Below are 24,918 nucleotides of genomic sequence, written 5' to 3' on the forward strand. Positions count from 1 at the left end.
GTGAGATACAGATTTGAAGCAGAATTTATACGCTAAATTCCACCATGTGACTGGGGCCTAAGCGATGGCTGTCATCTACCTTAAAAATGCACCATAGAATGTTCTAGAATCGCACACGGCCATTCACGTGGCTGCAGTATTATCACTATCATTGCTGGATATTGTAGATTCTGTATTCAGAATAAAGCTGCTACTTGTCTGCTTCCGCCATCATTGATGCTATTGGGGGTTCGGGGTGGTGGTCAGGTTATATGGCTTATAAAGGAGTAGATAAAGTTGCAGAAGCGTCAGCTGAAATCTCCCAGCATCCCCTGCAGCTGTTTGGCATCTAGAGTGTTGTTTCATAGGAACCAATCACAGCTCCGCTGTCATTTCTCGTATCACTCAGGTAAAAGAAAAGCTGAGCGGTGATTGGTTGCTATAGGCAACAACAAGAATCTTACTATAAGGGCACATTACCCAGGGGAGAAATTCGGATGAATTTCACCAGATTTTGTGCTTCGGTTAAAGAATAAACACGTTCATTCCATCTGTGAGATTCTGCACGGATTGTTATTCTGTTAGTGGGGCCGTTCGTATGGCTCATAGTACACGGAATCTGAAATATTGGAGATCGAATGGGTCCTTTCCTGGCAAAATCTCTCGTAAACCGATGATCATCCAATTATGATAGAACAAAGTAACAAGATTAGAAGGAGACGTCAGCGACCTGATCAGCAGGAGGAGTCAGGACAAGATCAGCAGGAGGAGTCAGAATGTCAGCATCATGATCAGCAGGAGGAGTCAGGACAGGAGCGACATGATCAGCAGGAGGAGTCAGGACAGGAGCGACATGATCAGCAGGAGGAGTCAGGACAGGAGCGACATGATCAGCAGGAGGAGTCAGGCTGTCAGCATCATGATCAGCAGGAGGAGTCAGGATGTCAGCATCATGATCAGCAGGAGGAGTCAGGACATGAGCGACATGATCAGCAGGAGGAGTCAGGCTGTCAGCATCATGATCAGCAGGAGGAGTCAGGACAAGATCAGCAGGAGGAGTCAGAATGTCAGCATCATGATCAGCAGGAGGAGTCAGGACAGGAGCGACATGATCAGCAGGAGGAGTCAGGCTGTCAGCATCATGATCAGCAGGAGGAGTCAGGATGTCAGCATCATGATCAGCAGGAGGAGTCAGGACATGAGCGACATGATCAGCAGGAGGAGTCAGGCTGTCAGCATCATGATCAGCAGGAGGAGTCAGGACAAGATCAGCAGGAGGAGTCAGAATGTCAGCATCATGATCAGCAGGAGGAGTCAGGACAGGAGCGACATGATCAGCAGGAGGAGTCAGGCTGTCAGCATCATGATCAGCAGGAGGAGTCAGGACAGGAGCGACATGATCAGCAGGAGGAGTCAGGCTGTCAGCATCATGATCAGCAGGAGGAGTCAGGACAGGAGCGACATGATCAGCAGGAGGAGTCAGGCTGTCAGCATCATGATCAGCAGGAGGAGTCAGGACATGAGCGACATGATCAGCAGGAGTCAGGACGTCAGCATCATGATCAGCAGGAGGAGTCAGGACAAGATCAGCAGGAGGAGTCAGAATGTCAGCATCATGATCAGCAGGAGGAGTCAGGACGTCAGCATCATGATCAGCAGGAGGAGTCAGGACATGAGCGACATGATCAGCAGGAGGAGTCAGGACGTAAGCATCATGATCAGCAGGAGGAGTCAGAATGTCAGCATCATGATCAGCAGGAGGAGTCAGGCTGTCGGCATCATGATCAGCAGGAGGAGTCAGGCTGTCGGCATCATGATCAGCAGGAGGATGGCACCGGCCTGGCAGGTATGCCGTGGGTTCTCGGTAGTGTAGGGAGACAGCAGGGTCGGTAGTGTATCGAGAACCCACGGCATACCTGCCAGGCCGGTGCCATCCGAGCCAGCCGTGGACCCCGGAAAGACTGCAATCACAGACCCCTAAAGGAGGAATACTGCCACATCATCTACAGCGCTACCAAGCGCAGGGGACAGAGACCAGTCACTGCTGGAGGCCTGACACCTCCGTGCCATCCCGCTGAGACAGCTACATCAGCGATCCCAGGAGTGGTGCTGTGCACCGGACCCCCTATTATCTGCTGTATTCCATACAAAGGTTGCATCACCAAGCACTTGATACAATATACGCAAACATTGCCACTATCCATTCAGAGTGTCACTGTGGATAAAGACTAATATCTCTCTGGCTACAATTGACCAGCGCTACTCATTTGAGCCTATGATCTACCTACAGGACTTATACTGACTTTATGGATGCAAGATTATTAACACTTTTTATTGAACATTTTATTAAATTGTTATTGATTTTTTTTTACCATCAATATTTTCATCAAATATATCCTTTGTATTTTACTCTATATATACACCATGTTCTATGTCCCATGCAAGGGCCCTGCACGGACTGTGAACATCAGAAAACATTATATTATTGAATAAATACTTTTAACTTATCTGGATCACTCCTTTCTATATTCTATCCTATTTGTATACCTTGAGGACTGATTCTCAGGTTGATCCTCAACCATCCTACATATAAAAAGAGGGCAGGGCAGATTCTCGGCCAAACTGATCATCTGTGCACATTCCCTCTGCATTCTGCAACTTCTTGTTCCGTTTGTTAAAATAAAACACTAACTTATAGATTGTCCGACTCAACAAGCAATGGCTGATTGAAGCAGACACAGTCAAAAGTGAATGATCGCTTTGCTTATAGCTCTCAGTTCCGTTAGATATATTCTTCTATTTGTTAGGAATCCCCCACATGGGAACCCCAACCCAAGCAGGACGCATTCGTGGTGAGGACTATCGGGTGAGGAGACAGGAGATGACTTGCCTTTGATCAGCTGATCCTTGTGAAGCCATTATTTGAGATCCTGTTTCACCAAAACTGGAATGGAAATAACTTGTTCCAGAGATTCCGGGCATCTGTCCCTACTCTTGATAATATTGTCTAGAAGAACTCTGATGTGGGCTTTTGCTGAGGGAACTGCTTGAATGGTTGACGTAAGGAGGCCTAGCATCTTCATAGTGAACCTGACTGAGTGAACACTGGCAGAGTGACAAAGTGCTGGATTGATTCTCTTATACTCAAGGAACTTTCGCTGGTGAGAAAAAAAAAAATATTTCCTTTGAATCCAAAACAAACCCTAGGTAGGCAATTTTTGTCCTAGGAGACAATTGGAATTTTTTGAAAAGTCATCAGGAAGCCATGATCTTGAAGGAACTGAATGGTATTTTTCAAGTGCTCCTTAAGAAGCTCACAAGACAGTCCTCCTTACCAGCCAATCATCTAGGTACGGAGTGACACATATCCCTCGCAATCTGCGGGCTTCTGTCAGAACCAACACCACTTCCGTAAAAAACCCTGAGGGACAAGATGATCCCGAATGGAAGACACGCGAATTGGAGATGTTGAATTCCTTTCTAATCTTTCACTGCCACCCGAAGATATTTCCTGGGGCTCTTCAGGATTGGTACATGAAGGTAGGCAACCTGTAAGTCGATCGGGGGGCCATGAAGTCTCCCCTCTAAATATTCAGACAAGCTAATTGTATGGACTCCACCTTGAAGCTCTTCGTGAAAGAACCGATTTAGGAAGCATAGGTCTATGAATAATATCCAATCTCCTCCGGTCTTTGGGACATCATAAACATGAGAAGAATGACCTTTTCTTTTAATTTCAAAAGGAACTTTCTCCTACATGTTCTTAAGAATGAACTGACACACCAGTTGAGACCATTGAATTGTTGTTCTTGCTTATTAGTACCCTTACTTAATTCTCTGAGAGTACCCTCTTTTGATTATGTCTAGAACTCAGGCGTCTGATGAGTTTATAAATCAACTGTTCTGGAAAAGCTGTAATCTGGCCCCTACCGGTGCGATTTGAAGGATTCTGAACTCTTTGCCAGCTTCTTCATCTTAGAGTAAGGACCTTTATACCATATTGGAGATTTTCTGTAGTTCCAGAATGATCAAACTGGTGTCAGGGTCCGGGCTGGCGGATGGTGAGGACACTGTAGGTGGATCCTCTGTGCCAGAGAGGTGATAGCGTGGGCCGTACCAGGGGAACGGAGTCTAAGGGGTTACTGGTATTCACCAGAGCCCGCCGCAAAGCGTGATGGACTTGCTGCGGCGGTAACCCCCAGGTCGTTCCACCCGGTAGCGACTCAACCCCTCTGGCAGCTGAGATGGCGTGGTACAAAAGGACAAGGCAAAGGCAAGGTCAGACGTAGCAGAAGGTCAGGGCAGGTGGCAAGGTTCGTAGTCAGGGGCAACGGCAAAGGTTCTGGGTACAAAGGCAATGGACACTCAAGAAATGCTTTCACAAGGCACTAGGCAACAAGATCCGGCGAGGACAGGAAGGGGAAGTGGGGTTTTACAGTGATTGGGCCAGGCACTGATTAATGGTGCACTGGCCCTTTAAATTTAAGAGAGCCAGCGTGCGCGCGCCCTAGAGAGCGGGGCCGCGCACGCCAGGAGGACACAGCAGGCAGAGGGAGGTAAGTAGAACGGGATTCGACCCGCGGGCGGACTTGTGACGCCACGCAGATCGCATCCCCGCTGGCAGCACTGTAGCAGCGCTCCCGGTCAGAGGGACAGACCAGGGCGCTGCAGGAGGACACATGCAGGAGGACACTCGGCGTTACAACTGGCTTCTTTTTCTGTTGCGGATACAAAGAGCCTTTATCTTGACTAAGATTTTTTTGAATATCTTTAAGCTGAGGCCCAAACAACGAAAAAGGATCAAACGGGCGGGAAAGTTGCACTTTGACCAGTGTTTCATGTTTTCAGGATTTTCTTAGTCTTTCACAGGTGATAAAACTGCGGATATACCCGTTTCACTGACAATAATTATAGCCAGAAACATGACCTGTTGGGGGGTCTTGAGAAATACTGCCTTAGATGGAACAACTCCTGACTGTTGCTTAATCCAGAAAGATCATCTTATCGTGTTGGATAAGGCTATTACCCTAGACAAAAACATGATCACGTCCAGTGTGGCATCACATAGAAAATCCACTACAGTTTTCATTCCTGAGATGTCATTAAGAGATCTTCTCTTGATAATCCATATTTTATTTCTTGGGCACGATGACTTTAACCATAACTGCAGAGCTCTGGCCACCAAAACTGAAGATTTGGCTTCCTCAGCACATGAAGCAACAGCCAGGTAAGATTTTACACAGAGTCCACCTTTCTCTCCATGGAGTTTGGTAACATCGAAAACTTACCTGATGGAAAGTTCTCTTAGCTAGACAAGCTGCAGCCAGATCTTTTTAGGAGGCATGTCCCACTTAGAGTATACAGATGGATCCATCTTTTACATAGTTTTAAACTTCGCTCACTGTCCTTTTTTTTTTCTGGCTTAGCCCAGTCTTTCTCCATCCCCTCTGTTATGATAGGATAAGATGGTAACAGCCTTGGTTTCACTGGGGGAAGTCATTCGTGAGAAGTCATCGGCAGATTCCAACACCTACTCGACTGCCGATACCAACTTAGGCATTTTCTCTTTCTGCAGAAGATACACATCATCTGCGCCCAACTCGCCACTATCTGACAAAGCCTGGACACCAGAAGAAGTAGAAGGCTCAGGAGAAGCAGGTTAGTTTTCTTCTGTGCCTTTTTTGGAGCTAAAAAGGCTGCTATCATCCAAGATGGACGACAGCTAATCCATAAACCATGAGAGAAATGTTTCTGGAGTTATCTGGCTGCTCATTCTTCGAGGAAGATACCTTTTAAGTCTTCTATCCTTCCAGGATTTTGGTCAGTGTATCTCACATACATTACGATGGAACTTTCTCTTTCATGAGCCATAACTAGGAACAGGACAGGACACACACAGCCAAAGAAAATCGTAAGTAACAACATATGCAAAGTCACAAATTCAATTATTTGTAACACAATAATATGATAAGTGCCATAATAAGGACAGCGATGTCATACAACAGGGACCTGAAACATTAACCTCTTAAGGACTCAGGGTGTACATTTACATCCTGAGTCCGCTCCCTTTCTATAACGCAGGGCCTCAGCGTTGCCCTGCGTCATAGCGAGTCGGGTCCGGCACCTAGGCCAGGACCGTGGCTAATAGCGGACGGCACTTATCGCGGTGCTGCACACTTAACCCGTTAGACACGGTGTTCAAAGTTGAACGCCACGTCTAAAGTGAAAGTAAAACGTTGCCGGTTAGCTTAGGGGGCTGTTCAGGATCGTTGTGGCGAAATCGCGGCATCCCGAACAGCTGTAAGACATGAGGAGGGTCCCTTATCTTGCTTCCTGGTGTCTGATCCAGGCATGAGCAGTCAAGCGGCAGAATCAATGATCAATAGTTTCCTATGAGAAACCATTGATCAATGTAGAAGATCAGTGTGTGCAGTGTTATAGTCTCCTATGGGAGCTATAACACTGCAAAAAAAAAAAGTGAAAAAATAAAAAGTGAATAAAGATCATTTAACCTCTTCCCTAATAAAAGTTTGAATCACCCCCATTTTCTCATTAAAAAAAAAAATGGAAATAAACATGTGGTATCGCCGCATGCAGAAATGTCCGAATGATAAAAATATATCGTTAATTAAACCACACGGTCAAAAAAAATTCCAAAGTCCAAAATAGCGTACTTTTGGTCACTTTTTATATCATGAAAAAAAGATTGAAAAGCAGTCAAAAAGTCCAATCAATACAAAAATGGTACCGCTAAAAGCTTCAGATCACAGCGCAAAAAAGGAGCCCTCATACCGCCCCATACGCGGAAAAATAAAGTTATAGGGATCAGAAGACGACAATTTTAAACGTATACATTTTCCTGCATGTAGTTATGATTTTTTCCAGAAGTCCGACAAAATCCAACCTATATAAGTAGGGGATCATTTTAACCGTATGGACCTACAGAATAAAGATAAGGGGTCATGTACTGCGTAGAAACGGAAGCCCACAAAAGTTACAAAATGGCGTTTTTTTCTTAAATTTTGTCGCACAATGATTTTTGTTTCTGTTTCGCCGTAAAGTTTTGGGTAAAATGACTAATGTCATTACAAAGTAGAATATGCCATAATATGGATTTTTAGGTGTAAAATTGAAAGGGTTATGATTTTTTAAATGTAAGAAAGAGTCTTGAGCCTTCTGCCTTTCATTGGTGGATTGATGCCAACTTAACTTGCTTCTCTATGTTTTTAATTCAAAAGCGCCTCATGTCCTTATCCATAGATACTCAGTCCCACCACGGGAATGTTATAGAGCTATCCAAATTTTGTCATTTTTCTCATTCCATGGGCCGAGATTGTATAAGGTCACCCCAACCCCCTTTGAGGCTTACTTACTTTATACCCCAGGCCTTCCTGGTCTCATATCTTCCCTCTAAGCACAAATTAACTCTCCTACTCCGAGAGATAGAAAGCTTAGGTTCATGACTGACTGGGAGACTGATCTCCACTCAGAACTCTCCCTTTCCCAATGGCATGCCTGTTGTGATTCCATTAGCAGGGGTAGTTGCCAAGTGTCACTGGCGGAGACCTCTAATCAAGGTTTTACATAGAACGTACCTGGTTCCAACGAGATTGCATTCTATCTATTCATCAGCGTCTCCCTATTGCTTTAGAGCTTGTGGTGCTAGGGGCACGATGTACCATACGTGGTGGAGTTGCCCGGTGGCAGCGTCATTTTGGCAACAATTACTGGGGATGTTGACCGATATTCTCTTGTGCTCAGTACCTGCCACCCATGTTCTGTCTTTTGAGTCACAGGCCTAGTAGGATGCCGTACCGAATACTTCACTTGGTACAGCATATCTTACTGTCCGCGCGCATCTACATTGCCTCGCAATGGAAGCAGCCTATATTAGCCCTGCCTCGGGTTATAACTCGTATTAATATCATCATACTTAATGAGAAGCTCTCTATGATTCGGGAGAATATTGTTGAGAGGTTTAATATAATTTGGGAACCATGGATCTCTTCTTCTTATAGCCCCCGTCTCTCATTGTTTCTCCCTATATTAGGTACTTGAGTGTCACCAATTGTCACCCTGTGTTCTTCTCCTACATCATGATGTCCTGCCTATTGCCCTCATATCATATTATGCTGACTGGCTGTTGTATTTTATGTCTCCTCAGGGGGAGTTGTTCCTGTTCCTTTCCTGATGCTTTAACGTTGTTGTATGCTTTCTTCTTATTACAATAAAGCGTCTTGGTTTGACTGTTAAAGGTAAGGAAGAAAAAAACGAAAGTGCAAAAATGGAAAATCACTGAGTCCTTAAGGGGTTAAAGGGAAAAAGCAGCAATGACTGAAAGAAATACGTAGGTGCCTGTGGAGTTTGCTGCCTGACACGTTTCAAGTGCAATTTTAAACTCCTGTCCGGAGTTTCTGGAGTCCCCCACGTGCAGTAGCATGAGAGCCTACTCTCCTCTGCGCATGCACTCCTGCCGAAGATGAGAAAAAACCCAGGGGAATACAAACCTCCAGTTCTGGGCAGTAGCTCCAGCCTATTCTGTGCACACGCTCCAGGTGACATCACTTCCAGCGCTATCATGGATTTCCCCAGCCTGAACGCCAAACGGACCACGAGAGAGATGAATGGCTGGTTCTTCACCAAAACAACGCATGTGTCCTGAAACAAAGGGGCAGAGGCGTATGCCACACATGGGGCGCAGCTGAGGGACCAGGGAAAGCCCCTGTATACGGCCAGACCAAACCTGTACACTCCAGGGATCAGATAAAACACCCAGTATGGAGGTACTTGCTTATACTGCTATCTTCAACTCTTCCACTTCAAGAAGAAATATAATTACGAGTGCTACCAGTTCATAAGGGTTAGATATAGGGGTGGCCCTGTGGAAGGGGTGGGGCTTATTCTAATGACTTTTCTTGTGTGTTGCTTGTCAAGTGTCTTCAAGAATATGTATTTCCATATGAGTGCCGTCATAGGATGACCAGAAAAATCACCAATCCCTACAGATCCTTATGCTGCCATACTTGAGGTTGTAATAGGCGATGGTCACATGGAGTATGTGACAAACATTAGATTCATGTTCTGCAGCAACGAAGGGTCCAGCCTCCTCTACGGCCGATCTAACATACATATATATTTATTACACACAACACGGAACCATAATGCAGCACTCCCGAACCTGTAGATCCCCAACTGTTTCACCACAACTCTCATCATGCTTTGACATTTAAAGCTCGAACAGGCACGACAGAAGGTGCAGTTCTGCAACATTTGTGCCTTATGTTGTTTTCCATCAAATCAGTATTGGAAAGTCAGCTCTCACCTCCGCCACCATAGTCCCGGAGCACGGAAAAGTCCACCGCACAATCCAAAGAAAAGATAAATCCAGCTCGCCAGGATACAGAAAAACAGGAAACTTTATTCCAAACTTCTGGAGCAACATACAAACAGGCTTGGCAAGTTTAAGAGGCTCAAAACACGTTGGTGTTTACTGCCTGTTTGTATGTTGCTCCAGAAGTTTTTACCGTATCCTGGCGAGGTGGATTTATCTTTTCTTGCAAAACTACAGTTTTAAATTGTTGCAAATTTTAGTTTTACAAAGCTACAATGCTGTAAACTGTGCACAACATTGTAACCGTTTCTGTCAGGGGCCGATAGGAGTTGTAGTGGTTGGAGACAGCAGATTTAGGGGCCAATAAAAATTATCTTAGGGTATTCCTATAGGAGCTAAAAGCTACAGGTCAAACATGTTAAAATTATTGAGACAGACAAAACTTTTACCTCTATAGAGAAACATGAGGTCAGCGGTTCTCAACCTGTGTGCCTGCAGTTGTTTAAAAACTACAACTCCCAGCATGCACTGAAAGCCTGCACAATCAAGAGCAATGGTCTGCAAACTGTGAACCTCAATATGCTATAATTCTACATCTCCCAGCAGGCCGCTGGCTGTCCAGGCATGCTGGGAGTTGTAATTTTGCAACAGCTGGAGGGACCCAGATAGGGAAACAATGCATTGAGGTAATCCCATTTCTGCAGTATAAGGCTATGCTCACACGGTGGTAATTCTGTGCATAATTTCACCGGAAAATTCTGCAAAATATACTGCACAATAAATTGAATGGAGATTCCGCTGTCCCATTCACACAACTTTGGAAATTCTGTAAAAAACATAACAAAAAAAAAAAAACAATGAATAAGTATTTAAATTTAGCAAAATGTCAGGTAGAATCCCACTGAACTCAAAATGGCTATGAATTTCGGTAGCATTCTGTGTTTTGAACGCACAGAAATTATACTCGAATTTCAAAAGACTGCAAAAAAGATCCCTAGCAAATTTTGTGGAACGAAATATGAGCGAAAGAACAGAGTTTTTGCCGTGTGAACATAGCCCAAGGATCAGTACAAAGAGGAATGGACGAGCGGGTGGACTGAGCGAGCATCTTAAACCAACAGAGAAATCACACAGGTAAAAATAGACAACTACTTTTATTGTTCACAAACCCTTTAAAATGCGCAGTATGAACAGCGAGCTACAATGGTCAGAGCTGCCATGTTGGTTCGTGTTTTTTTTTAATTTTATTTCTTTTTTCCATTTTTTTATTTTTTTTATTTTTTTTGGTAGCTGCTAAAAAGAAATGGAATAAAGTAAAAAAAAAATAATAAGAAAAAAATAAAAAAGTCTTATACTCTGTAATGGACATGAAATGGAAGAAACCAGGATCTCCACCGAGAACCAGGACAAGTTATACCGTAGCCAGAAGAAAGAAAAAGAAACAAAAACCGCTGTACAGAAAAAAAAAACAAAGGTAAAAAAAAAAAAAAAAAAAAAAAAATTACAAAATAAAATACAAATCAAGATGAAAAAAAATTTCAAATAAAAAATAACCATCTGGAAATCCATAAAGCCCAAGAGTAACAGTCACTTCTAGAGCGTCCACCATTCCCTCCAGAAATCAAAAAGTTAACACCAGGAAAAAAAAAATTTAAGAAAAATAATTCTCTCCGATTACATGCAAGTCTAAAAAGCGAAAAACCATTTATTGTTGATTCTATGCAGAGGACGAGAGGCGCGACCCCCATCATCCGCCGCACACAAAAAAAAAAAATAATATTTATATAGATTTCTCCTTAAACCCCAAAGATCCCCAATATATAAAACACTGATGAGAATATATACACACACTACAACATGGCGAGATTGTCCGACTCCAAACAGCGTCTGCAAGTGCACCGGCACTCATGTCTCTACAAGGTAAACATGGAAGCCAAACCCCCCCCCCCCCAACCACACCCTCCCCCCTTATCAAAAGCAGAAAATCCCTCTTCAACTTTTTGCAAATTTATTCTGAAAGAAAAAAATAAAAAAAATAAAACCAAAAAACATCAGGTTATCATATGGTTAATAAATAATGTGTTTCTATGTACATACAAAATGGAGTACGGAAGCTAATGGAATGTGTAGCCGAGGAGGGGGGGGGGGGGCACATACTATTCAGGGCCATGCAAAAAAAAAAAAAGACAAAAAAAAATCTTAGTTAAAAAATAATGTTTGCGTTTGTATATTTTGTTCTGAGGTAAATAAGAAAATACATTAAAAATATATATCCCGACCACAAGTGTAGATCACCCCCATAACTCCGCTACAAGTGCACAGGGTGGCGGCGGCCATGATCCGAAAAGACGAAGAAAAAAAGGTTATTATATAATATATATATGGAAAGAAAAGAATCCAGGCAAGATGCTGAAGCTGTAAACGTGATTAGTAGATCTACAGACTACCACGAGGCCGACACATCTAAGGAGCGAGTACCGTCACACAGGAGCGGGGGGCTCATCCGGGATGGGGGAGGGGCTCAGTCTGTCACGTCCCCTCTCATCATCCCACAGAGACGCCAAACAAGAGGGGAAGAGAAATTAAAAACAGAATTAAAACCTTTTATTAATATATAGTAAACCTTCATAAAATCCCCGGAGGCCTCAGGGCCTCGCACTCGCTGGTTATTGCTGACGCCTCTTCGCCCGAGAATTTACTATTTCGTCTTCCTTAAAAATAAAATTAGTTTGTAGTTTTTTTTTTGTTTTTGTTTTTTTCGATTTTTGGACTGTTTTTAAAATATTTTTAGTTTTTTTTCTTCAAATTTTTCTTTAAACCGCACACCAAAAAAGTGTTACATGAGCCTTAGGCCTCGGCCGCCAGGGACACCGGGGAGAGAAGGGACCACAGCACGCCATTTACATCTTCACTGCGCGGGGGAGATCACTCAGAGTCACTGCTATCTGAACTGGATCCACTGGAACTACTGCTGCCCGATTCTGAAGAACTACTGCTGCTGCTGAGCCGTGAGGGTCCTCCCGCTGCCCCCGAGCCAGACTTTTCTGTGGAGGAAAGAAGAGGTGGTGTGAGAGCGCCTCCTGGAGGGAACGGGGGCACGATACAACAACAAAGACATGTCCTGACTATGCGGGAGAAGTCTGCACAGTAAAGCTTCAGAAGATAAGCCGCGGCCAAAAGTGGAGAAAGCATCGGCAGAGCTATGGCTTGTTAATACAGAAAGCAGAGTGAGGGGATGAATGCAGCCGCTGTAGGGACCGGGATCCCCACAACATGGATGACGGCTTCATGCAGCTTCAGCAGCCACATGGAGCACATTTCCTGCATGCTCGCTTCTCTCTTCCATGGCACTTACCAGATCACACCCAACACCAGCCCAAAGTGGCACTCCACGCGGGGTCCCAGCAGCTCTATATCACCCCAAAAGTTTACTCATCTGAATTGTCATTGTGGTTTCCCTGCTGCCCCCTATAGGCCACTGCTGACTGCAGAGAAGACATGAGCCCTACAGAGTCTGTGGTGCTGTCACAATGTACCAGCGCAGGCCTCAGCTGGGGACTATGGAGGACAGCAGGTCATCTAGGGGCTCTATGGGACTGGCCAGTCGCTGGATTTTATTTTCACTTCTAATCTGAGAATTTCTATGGCTACTTCTTGCAGAAATACAAAACGAATGATGAGAAGAAAAGAAACATCTCTGCAGCGTCTGCAGGCGCAAGAATCGGCTCAGTCATTAACTCTTTGGGGGAGGGGGTCCACCAGAACGGTACCTTTTTTCGCGGGCTTCTTGTTATTTAACTGGCCGCTCACATCCTGGAGTCTCCTCTCCAGCTCCTTTTTCTTTTCCTGAGCCAACTCCTCCTTGGACTTTACACCTTGCTTCTTCCCCGACGCTGCTGGGAAAGTGAAGCAATCAGATGCCAGATGCCAAACAGACAGAGGTTTACAGAAGAACCTCCGGGCAGTGTTTGCCAACTCTGCTCCTCAAGCCCCAGCGAGCGGCACAGGTTTTAGGGATATCCTCCAGACAGGTGAGAGAGAACACAAAGCTCCGCTCCTGAGCGTCTGCCACGGCATAAGAATATCCTCAAAACCTGACCTGTTGGGGGGGCTTGAGGACTAGAGTTGGAAAACACTGCTCCAGAGGGCTCGAGGGAACTTTGCAGGACTCCCAACAGGCCAAATTTTAAGCGTAATCATTGCTTGAGCGCAATGGGGTCAATGGACAGGAAGAAAGCAGCCGGCGACCCACCTGCGTCCAGCACTGATCAGGCTTAGAGATCCAATAGTGACGTCTGAGCATGAATGTTTTCAACAAGAAGCAGATTGTGAAGGGATCAGACGTCAAGAGCTGAAGTGTGAAAGCAACAGATGCTGAGAGGTAAAGGATATAATCTATTGTCATACAAGGATATAATCTATTGTCATACAAGGATATAATCTATTGTCATATAAGGATATAATCTATTATCATATAAGGATATAATCTATTATCATATAAGGATATAATCTATTGTCATATAAGGATATAATCTATTGTCATATAAGGATATAATCTATTATCATATAAGGATATAATCTATTATCATATAAGGATATAATCTATTATCATATAAGGATATATAATCTATTGTCATATAAGGATATATAATCTATTGTCATATAAGGATATAATCTATTATCATATAAGGATATAATCTATTGTCATATTAGGATATAATCTATTGTCATATAAGGATATAATCTATTATCATATAAGGATATAATCTATTATCATATAAGGATATAATCTATTGTCATACAAGGATATATAATCTATTATCATATAAGGATATAATCTATTGTCATATAAGGATATAATCTATTATCATATAAGGATATAATCTATTATCATATAAGGATATAATCTATTGTCATACAAGGATATATAATCTATTATCATATAAGGATATAATCTATTGTCATATAAGGATATAATCTATTATCATATAAGGATATAATCTATTGTCATATAAGGATATAATCTATCATATAAGGATATAATCTATTGTCATATAATGATATAATCTATTATCATATAAGGATATAATCTATTGTCATATAAGGATATAATCTATTATCATATAAGGATATAATCTATTGTCATACAAGGATATATAATCTATTATCATACAAGGATATAATCTATTGTCATACAAGGATATAATCTATTATCATATAAGGATATAATCTATTATCATATAAGGATATAATCTATCATATTAGGATATAATCTATTGTCATATAAGGATATAATCTATTATCATATAAGGATATAATCTATTGTCATATAAGGATATAATCTATTATCATATAAGGATATAATCTATTGTCATATAAGGATATAATCTATTATCATATAAGGATATAATCTATTGTCATATAAGGATATAATCTATTATCATATAAGGATATAATCTATTGTCATACAAGGATATATAATCTATTATCATACAAGGATATAATCTATTGTCATACAAGGATATAATCTATTATCATATAAGGATATAATCTATTATCATATAAGGATATAATCTATCATATTAGGATATAATCTAATATCATATAAGGATATAATCTATTATCATATAAGGATATAATCTATTGTCATATAAGGATATAATCTATTATCATATAAGGATATATAATCTATTGTCATATAAGGATATAATCTATCATATTAGGATATCATCTAATATCATATAAGGATATAATCTATTATCATATAAGGATATAATCTATTATCATATAAGGATATAATCTATTGTCATATAAGGATATAATCTATTATCATATAAGGATATAATCTATTATCATATAAGGATATAATCTATTATCATATAAGGATATAATCTATTATCATATAAGGATATAATCTATCATATTAGGATATAATCTATTATATTAGGATATATAATCTATTATCATATAAGGATATAATCTATTATCATATAAGGATATAATCTATTGTCATATAAGGATATAATCTATTATCATATAAGGATATAATCTATTGTCATATAAGGATATATAATCTATTGTCATATAAGGATATATAATCTATTATCATATAAGGATATAATCTATTGTCATATAAAGATATAATCTATTATCATATAAGGATATAATCTATTGTCATACAAGGATATAATCTATTGTCATACAAGGATATAATCTATTGTCATATAAGGATATAATCTATTATCATATAAGGATATATAATCTATTGTCATATAAGGATATAATCTATTGTCATATAAGGATATAATCTAATATCATATAAGGATATAATCTATTGTCATATAAGGATATAATCTATTATCATATAAGGATATATAATCTATTGTCATATAAGGATATATAATCTATTATCATATAAGGATATAATCTATTGTCATATAAAGATATAATCTATTATCATATAAGGATATAATCTATTGTCATACAAGGATATAATCTATTGTCATACAAGGATATAATCTATTGTCATACAAGGATATAATCTATTGTCATACAAGGATATAATCTATTGTCATACAAGGATATAATCTATTGTCATATAAGGATATAATCTATTATATAAGGATATAATCTATTGTCATATAAGGATATATAATCTATTGTCATATAAGGATATATAATCTATTATCATATAAGGATATAATCTATTGTCATATAAGGATATAATCTATTATCATATAAGGATATAATCTATTGTCATATAAGGATATAATCTATTATCATACAAGGATATAATCTATTATCATATAAGGATATAATCTATTATCATATAAGGATATAATCTATTATCATACAAGGATATAATCTATTATCATATAAGGATATATAATCTATTGTCATATAAGGATATAATCTATCATATTAGGATATAATCTATTATATTAGGATATATAATCTATTATCATATAAGGATATAATCTATTGTCATATAAGGATATAATCTATTATCATATAAGGATATAATCTATTATCATATAAGGATATAATCTATCATATTAGGATATAATCTATCATATTAGGATATAATCTATTATATTAGGATATATAATCTATTATCATATAAGGATATAATCTATTATCATATAAGGATATAATCTATTATCATACAAGGATATAATCTATTATCATATAAGGATATATAATCTATTATCATATAAGGATATATAATCTATTGTCATATAAGGATATAATCTATCATATTAGGATATAATCTATTATATTAGGATATATAATCTATTATCATATAAGGATATAATCTATTATCATATAAGGATATAATCTATTATCATACAAGGATATAATCTATTATCATATAAGGATATATAATCTATTGTCATATAAGGATATAATCTATCATATTAGGATATAATCTATTATATTAGGATATATAATCTATTATCATATAAGGATATAATCTATTGTCATATAAGGATATAATCTATCATATTAGGATATAATCTATTATATTAGGATATATAATCTATTATCATATAAGGATATAATCTATTGTCATATAAGGATATAATCTATTATCATATAAGGATATAATCTATTGTCATATAAGGATATAATCTATCATATTAGGATATAATCTATTATATTAGGATATATAATCTATTATCATATAAGGATATAATCTATTATCATATAAGGATATAATCTATTATCATATAAGGATATAATCTATTGTCATATAAGGATATAATCTATTGTCATATAAGGATATAATCTATTATCATATTAGGATATATAATCTATTATCATATAAGGATATAATCTATTATCATACAAGGATATAATCTATTGTCATATTAGGATATAATCTATCATATTAGGATATAATCTATTGTCATATAAGGATATAATCTATTATCATATAAGGATATAATCTATTATCATATAAGGATATAATCTATTATCATATTAGGATATAATCTATTGTCATACAAGGATATATAATCTATTATCATACAAGGATATAATCTATTATCATATTAGGATATATAATCTATTATCATATTAGGATATAATCTATTATCATATTAGGATATAATCTATTATCATATAAGGATATAATCTATTATCATATTAGGATATATAATCTATTATCATATTAGGATATAATCTATTATCATATTAGGATATAATCTATTATCATATTAGGATATAGCGGGAGATTTATCAAAACCTTATCAAAAAACTTGCTTCTTTCATTTTGAATAAGCCTTGTTAAGAAAGTAAGAAGAAAGCTGATTGGTTGCTATGGGCAACTTTTCCTTTGAATAGGTTTTGATAAATCTCCCATATAATCTATTGTCATATACAGTGGGGACCAAAAGTTTGGGCCCCCAGGTAATAATGTGTATTAATGAGCATAAAGAAGCCAAGGAAAGATGGAAAAATCTCCAAGAGGATCAAATTACAGATTAGACATTCTTATAATATGTCACCAAAAGTTACATTTTATTTCCATCATTTACACTTTCAAAATAACAGAAAACAAAAAAATGGCGTCTGCAAAAGTTTGTGCCCCCTGCAGAGTTAATATCTTGTACTTTGGCAAGTATCACAGCTTGTAAACGCTTTTTGTAGCAGCCAAGAGTCTTTCAGTTCTTGTTTGAGGTATCTTTGCCCATTCTTCCTTACATAAGTCTTCCAGTTCTTTGAGATTTCTGGGCTGTCTGTCACGCACTGCTCTTTTAAGGTCTATCCATAGACTTTCAATTATGTTGAGGTCAGGAGATTGTGAAGGCCATGGTAAAACCTTCAGTTTAAGCCTCTTGATGTAATCCCCCGTGGATTTCGAGGTGTGTTTAGGATCATTATCCATTTGTAGAAGCCATCCTCTCTTTAATTTCAGCTTTTTCACAGATTGCATCAAGTTGGCATCCAAAATTTGCTGAAATTTTATTGAATCCATTTTTCCTTCTACTCGTGAGATGCTCCCTGTGCCACTGGCTGCAATACAACCCCAAAGCATGATTAATCCACCCCTATGCTTAACAGTTGGACAGAGGTTCTTTTCATTAAATTCTGTTCCCCTTCTTCTCCAAACGTACCTTTGCTCATTCTGGCCAAAAAGTTACATTTTAACCTCATCGGTCCACAGAACTTGTTTCCAAAATGCATCAGGCTTGTCTATATGTTCATATGCAGAGTTCAAACGCTGATTTTTGTGGTGAGGACGTAGAAGAGGTTTTCTTCTGATGACTCTTCCATGAAGACCATATTTGTACAAGTATCTCTTTATAGTGGAATAGTGTACAACAAGTCCAGTCTGCGCCAGATCTTTCTGGAGGGATTGTGCAGTCAAACGTGGGTTTTGAATTGTTTTTCTCACAATCCTGCGAGCTGTTCAGTCTGATATTTTTCTTGGTCTTCCAGATCTTGCTTTAACTTCCACTGTTCCTGATGACTGCCATTTCTTAATTACATTCCGAACAGATGATATTGACATCTGAAAACGTTTTGCTATCTTCTTATAACCTTCTCCAGCTTTGTGAGCGTCAACTATTTTCAGTTTCAGATTTCTAGACAACTGCTTAGAAGAACCCATGGTGCTGATTGTTGGGGCAACGTCCGATGAGTCTGGGCAATTAAAACCTTTGAGATTGACATCACGTGGTCTTCCCAGATGATGATTGAGAACAATCCATGACACTGGCAGGTCTCAGCTTTGCAAAGGGGGCAGTGCATGCTATAAATTCTGCAGGGTGCCCAAACTTTTGCAGATGCCGTTTTTTTTGTTTTCTGTTATTTTGAAAGTGTAAATGATGGAAATAAAATCTAACTTTTGTTGAAATATAATAAGAATGTCTAATCTGAAATTTGATGCCTTTTGGAGATTTTTCCATCTTTCCTTGGCTTCTTTAACCCCTTAAGGACTCAGGGTTTTTCAGTTTTTGCACTTTCGTAACCCTTTCAATTTTCCACCTAAAAATCCATATTATGGCTTATTTTTTGCATCGCCAATTCTACTTTGCAGTGACATTAGTCATTTTACCCCAAAATGCCCGGCGAAACGGAAAAAAAATCATTGTGCGACAAAATCGAAGAAAAAACGCCATTTTGTAACTTTTGGGGGCTTCCGTTTCTACGCAGTGCATATTTCGGTAAAAATGACACCTTATCATTATTCTGTAGGTCCATACGGTTAAAATGATCCCCTACTTATATAGGTTTGATTTTGTCGCACTTCTGGAAAAAATCATAACTAGATGAAGGAAAATTTATACGTTTAAAAATGTCATCTTCTGACCCCTATAACTTTTTTATTTTTCCACGTACAGGGCGGTGTATGAGGACTCATTTTTTGCGCCGTGATCTGAAGTTTTTATCGGTATGATTTTTGTTTGATCTGACTTTTTGATCACTTTTTATTAATTTTTTAATGACTTTAGAATTTTTTTGCGCGTACGCCATTGACCGTGCGGTTTAATTGATGATATATTTTTATAGTTCGGACATTTACGCACGCGGCGATACCACATATGTTTATTTTATTTTTTTACACTTATTTTTTTATGGGAAAAGGGGGGTGATTCAAACTTTTATTAGGGAAGGGGTTAAATGACCTTTATTAACACTTACTTTTTTTTTGAAGTGTTATAGGTCCCATAGGGACCTATAACACTGCACACACTGATCTCTTATACTGATCATTGTTATCCCATAGGGACCTATAACACTGCACACACTGATCTTTTACACAGATCACAGGCGTGTATTAACACGCCTGTGATCAGTGTTATCGGCGCTTGCCTGCTCCTGCCTGGCACCGGCGATTTGCCAATCGGACACCGAGGAGCCAGGTAAGGGCCCTCCCGGTGTCCTGCAAGCTGTTCAGGACGCCGCGATTTCACCGCGGCGGTCCCGAACAGCCCGACTGAGCAGCCGGGTCACTTTCACTTTAGAAGCGGCGGTCAGCTTTGACCGCCGCTTCTAAAGGGTTAATACCGCACATCGCCGCGATCGGCGATGTGTGGTATTAGCCGCGGGTCCCGGCCGTTGATGAGCGCCGGGACCGACGCAATATGATGCGGGATCGCGGCGCGATCCCGCTTCATATCGCGGGATCCAGCGCAGGAGGTAAATATACGTCCTGCTTCGTTAAGGGGTTAATGCGCATTAATACAAATTTTTACCTGGGGTGCCCAAACCTTTCATCCCCACTGTAAACTGAACACAAGGAATATCCAGCACCACGACTTCGGATTAAGAATGTTGCTTTTATTGGATCATCATCGACAGGAACATAGAACACAGCATGCACGGACTAAGAAGTGACGCGTTTCGGCGGATGTAGCCACCTTAGTCGTACTACACAAGCCTAGGGATCCATCCCCTCTATATAGGGGGGAGACCTCCACCCACCGCCAGGTGTAATACCTGTGCTGGTGAAGGCGGAACACCCAGCCATACAGATGGGGATTCACATTGATTACTCCCCATCAGTGCCTCACTACAGTGTACTACTCAGCGTACAAATAATGCATAGACATGAAATGATGACACATGAAGGTGAAGAAATAAGGAGATTACTATGGAGACAAAGTCCTCATATCAATATCAAGGACTTCTAGCCAAGGTGAAAAGATAGAATATATATGTAGAGAATGCACTATATATCACCAAGGTGCAAGTAGTAAATACAAAATAATGAGAAAAAGAATAAATGAAAAAATAAAAAAGTGTATTTAAAAACCATAGTTATATGTGCAGAGCTCGTGTTGCAAGACAATAAGTGGACCCAAAAGAATATATATATAAGTCCAGAAAGTACATACGAACAAAACAACTCATGTTCTGCACATATATCTTAAAAAGGAGCAGGAGCTGTCTGGGTAGATAATTTACTTCAGGCGTTTATTGATCAGATGGCGGGATACGTTCTCATGTCACATGGAGTGGTCAGTGGGTAACGGCAGATGTTACTTCTCTTTATTCTGTCATTCCCCACACACAGGCAGACACTGCTCTGACATGGTTTCTTGAAACACATTCACGCTATACTGAAAGTTTACAGAGTTACATTATCTTTGTGGTTGAATATTTGCTTACTCACAATTTTTTCAGGTTTGACATTCACTTTTACCTCCAGACCACTGGAGCATTGATGGGGGTGAAGTTCTGCCCCTCTCTCGCCAACATATCTATTTGTTGGTGGGAGAGGGGGACACTCTTTGCCCCCACCAATCCATTTGCCACTTCCATCAGGTGGTATGGCCGCTACATAGACGATCTAATTTATATGGGAGTTTGATGTAGCGGCAATACAAGACCTTGCTGCTTTTTTCAACTGCAATAACATGAACCTCAATTTCACTGTCGCTCATCAGGTACAGACTATGCCGTTCCTGGATTTGCTGATGATGGGCGATAGTACTTCGGGATCCATCAGCACGAGAACGTACCGCAAAGACACAGCTGTTAATTCCATCCTCCATATGGGCTCGTGCCATCCACCCCATGTGATTAAAAATCTGCCAGTGGGGGAGAGGATACGCACCCGCCGCAACTGTTCTTGTGATGAGGACTTCGAATGTGAAATTGATAACATTATTGTCGCCTTAAAGATCGGGACTTTAGATTTTGTGGATCGGGCAATTCAAATAGCTAAAAAACGATCACGAGATACTCTTCTTAAAGGTGGTACTAGATCTAAAATGTCTGACGATGGTAGTCGGCCCATTGCTTTTCCACACAATACAGCGAGGATTTCCCTGCCATTTGCAAGATCATTCTCAAATATATCCCCATGATCAGTGGGGACTCAGTTTATTCCCATGTATTTCACAATGGTGTTCACTGCGTATCACATAGGCCTGCTACCATTGCCAGCATGGTTTCCCCTAGCTTCTTCTCTAGTCAGACTCGACCCAAATCAAATTGGCTTACGTGCCCAGGATCCCACAAATGTGAACATCGCAAGTGTATTTGCTGCTCTGTGATGAATGACCGCACGGAATTTGTCTCTACCGCCAATGGCGGCAGATATAAAATACAGCAGTATATCAATTGCAATACCACATTTGTTGTATATTTAGCCACGTGTCGGGAATGTGGCATCCAATATGTGGGATGCACGACGAATGCTTTAAAGGTGAGGGTTTGGAAGCATTTGTCGGACATCCCCCATTTTAGATCCCAACATGTGTCTATGATCAGGATGCATTGTGCTAACCATCATCAGGGCAGTTTTTCTAACATCTCGGTCCAGGGCATTGAACGGGTCAGTGCTCCTATACTAGATTCCCAGTAGGAATGAACAAAATGTACCGTATTTATCGGCGTATAACACGCACTTTTTAGGCTAAAATTTTTTGCCTAAAGTCTATGTGCATGTTATACGCCGATACCGCCCCAGGAAAGGCAGGGGGAGAGAGGCAGTCGCTGCCCGCTTCTCTCCCCCTGCCTTCTCTGGGGTCTAGAGCCCTGCTGCCGGCCCTTCTCACCCCCTGGCTATCGGAGCCGCTGCCCGTTCTGTCCCCCTGACTATCGGTACCGGCGCCGATAGCCAGGGGGAGAGAAGGGGCAGTGGCACCCATTGCCGGCGCTACTGCCCCGTTGCCTCCCCCCATCCCTGGTGGCATAATTAACTGGGTCGGGTCCGCGCTGCTCCAGGCCTCTGGCGTGCGTCCCCTTCGTCGTTGCTATGCGCTGCACGGCGCGGCGCATGACGTCAGTGCGCCGCGCCGTGCATAGCAACGACGCAGGGAACGCACGCCAGAGGCCTGGAGCAGCGCGGACCCGACCCAGGTAATTATGCCACCGGGGATGGGGGGAGGCAACGGGGCAGCGGCGCCGGCAATGGGTGCCGCTGCCCCTTCTCTCCCCCTGGCTATCGGCGCCGGCAATGGGGCGCCGGTACCGATAGTCAGGGGGACAGAACGGGCAGCGGCGCCGATAGCCAGGGGGAGAGAAGGGCCGGCAGCAGGGCTCTAGACCCCAGGACAGGCAGGGGGAGAGAAGCGGGCAGCGACGGCCTCTCTCCCCCTGCCTTTCCTGGGGATGCATCGGGGTATACACGCGCACCCTCATTTTACCATGGATATTTGGGTAAAAAACTTTTTTTACCCAAATATCCTTGGTAAAATGAGGGTGCGTGTTATAGGCCGGTGCGTGGTATACCCTGATAAATACGGTAATTTAACATTATTGATATCCAGGGTCTCCTTGTCATATACATTTATATTATTGTAGTTTTTGAATACCAATTATTTTCCAATTATTTGTACGATCAAGTAACCAAAACCATCATGTGGGACTCATAGGTTTATATTTTATAATTCTTATTAATATTTTTGTATTAATGCAAACATAATAATAACAGTAATAATAATCTTAATGTTTCACTCCTTCCCAGAGTCTTGCATGAGCTTTGAGTTAAAGGGGTATTCCAGGCCAAAACTTTTTTTTTATATATCAACTGGCTCCGGAAAGTTAAACAAATTTGTAAAGGACTTCGATTAAAAAATCTTAATCCTTCCAATAGTTATTAGCTTCTGAAGTTGAGTTGTTGTTTTCTGTCTAACTGCTCTCTGATGACTCACGTCCCGGGAGCTGTGCAGTTCCTATGGGGATATTTTCCCATCATGCACAGCTCCCGGGACGTGACATCATCAATGAACAGTTAGACAGAAAACTTCAGAAGCTAATAACTATTGGAAGGATTAAGATTTTTTAATAGAAGTAATTTAGAAATCTGTTTAACTTTTCGGAGTCAGTCGATATATATATATAAAAAAAAAAGTTTTTGCCTGGAATACCCCTTTAACCCCTTAAGGACTCAGCCCATTTTGGCCTTAAGGACTCAGACAATTTAATTTTTACGTTTTCATTTTTTCCTCCTCGCCTTCTAAAAATCATAACTCTTTTATATTTTCATCCACAGACTAGTATGAGGGCTTGTTTTTTGCGCGACCAGTTGTCCTTTGTAATGACATAACTCATTATATCATAAAATGTATGGCGCAACCAAAAAACACTATTTTTGTGGGGAAATTAAAACGAAAAACGCAATTTTGCTAATTTTGGAAGGTTTTGTTTTCACGCCGTACAATTTATGGTAAAAGTGACATGTGTTCTTTATTCTGAGGGTCAATACGATTAAAATGATACCAATTATTATATACTTTTATATTATTGTTGCGCTTAAAAAAAAAAAAACACAAACTTTTTAACCAAATTAGTACGTTTATAATGCCTTTATTTTGATGACCTCTAACTTTTTTTATTTTTCCGTATAAGTGGCGGTATGGGGGCTCATTTTTTGCGCCATGATCTGTACTTTTTTTTGATACCACATTTGCATATAAAAAACTTTTAATACATTTTTTATAATTTTTTTTTTAATAAAATGTATTAAAAAAGTAGGAATTTTGGACTTTTTTTAATTTTTTTTCGTTCACGCCGTTCACCGTACGGGATCATTAACATTTTATTTTAATAGTTCGGACATTTACGCACGCGGCGATACCAAATATGTCTATAAAAAATGTTTTTTACGCTTTTTGGGGGTAAAATAGGAAAAAACGGACGTTTTACTT

The 24,918-nt window shown here is 40.0% G+C and overlaps 2 protein-coding genes across 2 annotated transcripts in view; one reads left to right on the forward strand and one right to left on the reverse strand.

Annotated features, from left to right (window-relative positions):
• The window catches only part of BRD3OS (BRD3 opposite strand), a 25,130-nt gene extending 24,929 nt beyond the window's left edge, over positions 1-201 (forward strand). The window contains exon 3 of the mRNA XM_056538567.1: positions 1-201. This exon is cut by the window's left edge and continues 1,184 nt beyond it. The gene's annotated coding sequence lies outside the window, so the exon portion shown is untranslated.
• Positions 202-10,447: 10,246 nt separating this feature from the next.
• BRD3 (bromodomain containing 3) overlaps positions 10,448-24,918 on the reverse strand; it is a gene marked incomplete at its 5' end in the record, with an annotated part of 83,173 nt that continues 68,702 nt past the window's right edge. The window contains 2 exon segments of the mRNA XM_056541083.1: positions 10,448-12,354; positions 13,081-13,206. Coding sequence (XP_056397058.1) covers positions 12,236-12,354; positions 13,081-13,206 — 245 coding nt within the window. The 3' untranslated portion in view covers positions 10,448-12,235.

This window comes from Hyla sarda, chromosome 9 (assembly GCF_029499605.1).
Source record: "Hyla sarda isolate aHylSar1 chromosome 9, aHylSar1.hap1, whole genome shotgun sequence".
In the NCBI taxonomy this organism is placed as follows: domain Eukaryota; kingdom Metazoa; phylum Chordata; class Amphibia; order Anura; family Hylidae; genus Hyla; species Hyla sarda.